This window comes from Corvus brachyrhynchos, unplaced genomic scaffold (assembly GCF_000691975.1).
Source record: "Corvus brachyrhynchos isolate BGI_N302 unplaced genomic scaffold, ASM69197v1 scaffold80, whole genome shotgun sequence".
NCBI lineage: Eukaryota > Metazoa > Chordata > Aves > Passeriformes > Corvidae > Corvus > Corvus brachyrhynchos.
The window spans coordinates 7,313,969-7,316,897 of NW_008236769.1; the positions used below are offsets into that span (position 1 = coordinate 7,313,969).

The 2,929-nt window shown below is 53.0% G+C and overlaps 1 protein-coding gene across 1 annotated transcript; it reads left to right on the top strand.

Moving 5' to 3' along the window:
* The first annotated feature begins 6 nt into the window (after window positions 1–6).
* On the top strand, window positions 7–2,481 carry MSX1 (msh homeobox 1). Its single transcript, XM_008628647.2, has one exon. The coding sequence runs from the start codon at window positions 1,412–1,414 to the stop codon at window positions 1,883–1,885; it is 474 nt and encodes a 157-aa protein (XP_008626869.2). The 5' UTR covers window positions 7–1,411; the 3' UTR covers window positions 1,886–2,481.
* Window positions 2,482–2,929: the final 448 nt, after the last annotated feature.

Below are 2,929 nucleotides of genomic sequence, written 5' to 3' on the forward strand. Positions count from 1 at the left end.
CCGGCTGCGACCTTCCCGTGGGGCCGGGCGGACCGAGGGTAAGGCTGCGCGGGTGGCCGGGGGTTTCCTGTTGCTTTCGCCCTGCCTGCCTCTCCTGGTATATTTTTCCGTGCGGTTCGCACTCTTCTGGGCCACTTCGGCCCGTCCGAAGTACTGAAGGGATTCGAGAGTGTGTAAAGCCGGAGGATGGCTGCGAACGCACAGGAAAGAGCGGCAGTGCCAGGGTGATATCTTGTGCCAAATGTTAGTTAACAGGGAGGGAAAAGAAAAAGCAACACGGCTTGCCTGTTAAATTGACCTGGGGCTCGAACTAAATACGCAAATCTTGACTCAATACCGCTGAGGTTTACTCAGAAAGTGCCTCAAACAATTCCATAAGGATCCGCGCAGATCGATTTCCTAGAAGCGGGAGTTTTGCGGGCTTCAGCCCCACTGGCTTCTGTCTTAAGTGGTGCATCTCCAAAGTCCGAAGAGCCACAATCAGGTTGTGGTGGTTTTTTTGTTTTTTGTTTTTTGTTTTTTTTTTTTTACTGCTCTAATGCAGAGTGATCTAAATAATTACAAATAACAGCGTGAGAGCCGAAATCAGAGAAGTCCTTTAATAATTTCTAGTGGCTGCGCTGAGTCCGGGTCTGGGCAGTATGAGCTGCCTGCCCTCGGCCTGGCTGCTCTCTCTCCCTGCCTGGGATCCCGTGGAAAGGGATGACGTTGGTCTGAGGCTCTCTAGAGCGTTTGGGGTGCCCTTAGCAAAGCTGCAAACAGAGCTGTTTTCTCCGTCCCTTGGAGATCGGCAGGTTTCCTGACAGGACTTGTGTAGAGTAAAGCAGCGGTTTAATTTATTTAAATTGCAAGCTAAAATTTGGTGTTGCTAAGAAAACCCGGGACAGATGGATGTTGAAGACCCTTAGAAATCTTAAATAAGAGGAGAGGAGCAGACCGGTGAAGAGTGGTAGATAGAGCATGAGTGTCAATTCAAACCTCGTAATTAATTACATGCTTAATCCGGTTCCCAGGGGCCTAATGAAGAGGGTGTGAGACTGAGAAGCCAGCCCGTTTTGTTTATTTTTTTTTCCTGTAATCCAATAAAAAGGACAGGACTATTTTTTTCTTCTTTTTGGAGGGTCATTCCCTTCATGAGCTGGGGTAGTCGTGAAGGCAGGAGGTGCAGGGTGTGTAGGTGTCTGATTCCTACCCTTTGTCAGCTTTTTCTCAGTGGGATCAGAGCTTCCTGATAGGAAGCACCACTCTCTTTTCTGGAACAGGAGACAGCAATTTTAAGTGTGCCTAGGCAACCCTGGTCATTTTGGAGCAGTTTGCGTCAAGTGGGACCCTATTTCCCCCCTTTCCCCACCTCAGCTGTAGTAGGGTGGGGGCTCTGCAGGCTGTGGGGGTTTGAGCACTGCTAACCAAGATGTCTCTCCTTCCCCCTCTTCCCCGGCTGCTCCTGGGCACAGGGCGGCTGAGCCCCCCAGCCTGCACCCTGCGCAAGCACAAGACAAACAGGAAGCCCCGGACGCCCTTCACCACGGCGCAGCTTTTGGCCCTCGAGAGGAAGTTTCGGCAGAAGCAGTACCTGTCCATCGCTGAGCGTGCAGAGTTTTCCAGCTCGCTCAGCCTCACCGAGACCCAGGTGAAGATCTGGTTCCAGAACCGCCGTGCCAAGGCCAAGAGGCTCCAGGAGGCCGAGCTGGAGAAGCTGAAGATGGCAGCCAAGCCCATGCTCCCGCCTGCTGCTTTTGGCATCTCCTTCCCGCTGGGCGGCCCGGCTGTGGCTGGTGCTTCCCTGTACGGTGCCTCCAGCCCTTTTCAGCGGGCAGGGTTGCCCGTGGCTCCTGTGGGACTGTACACAGCACATGTGGGATACAGCATGTACCACCTCACATAGAGCCTAAGCCGAGCCCAGTCCAGCACTGCTAGCTGTGTGCTGCCGCTGGCTCCACACGCATTCCCACCCTGCTCCTCTGGCTCTTCGATGTGGACTTCCCCATGGACCCTATGGCAGAGACTTCTCCAATCTGGCTCTGCTTGACCTCTCTGCTTCCCCCTGTGATGCTGAGCCCCTACCCCAGCACTGTTCTGATCTCCTCAGCAGTCCTGGGGAGCTGGCAGAAACCTGAGGCATTGCCCCAACTTCTTCCTGGCACAGGATGGTGATGGGCCAACTGTGTCCTGCTTCCCTGGGTCTAACTAACAGCCTGCGGAGAGCCCCCTGCCATGGGGGCAGGAACTGTGGAAGAGAAATGGAAAAGGGGACTGAAAGACAGGACGTTTCTCTTACTTTGTGCAAGGCAAGGTCAAGAGGCAGAAGTATAAAACAGCCTTTCCTGTTCCCATGTAACAGTGCTGTCTGTTACCTGTCTTTGTTCCTCCACCAGCTCCTTTGGAAGGGGCTCTGTGTACTATGTAATATACTGTATATTTGAAATTTTATTATCATTTATATTATAGCTATATTTGTTAAATAAATTAATTTTAAGCTACTGTTTGATGCGGTTTGTTTGCTCCCTCTTTGCCCTCTTGGGGGTGACAGAAGAGACTGAATTTGGGGGATGAGAGAGGGTCTGGCTAAACTAGCTGTTTTCCCTCTTTTCCGGGAGACTTCAGCCTTGGGTGGTGAGACAGCAGCTGAGTTTTCAGCTTTCTGTGCATCCCGGAGCTTTTCTGTCCTCACAGCTGTTTGAGGTTTCCTCCTTTCCCCCCACTGCTTCTTGCCAGCAGTTCTCACCGCATCCCTGCCCTGAAGGTGCATGTGATCGCTGCTGCTTCCCCCAGCGGCTCCGGGATCGGCCGGGTTTACTTAGCCCTAGGAAAGAGAAAAGTTGCTCCTCTCCCTTCCAGGTCCTTGTGTCCTGGCCGCAGCCCCCGATGGCTGTGAAGCCTGGAGGGGTGGCGGGGGTGAGATTCCGCACATCTCAGTACCAAGCCTAGC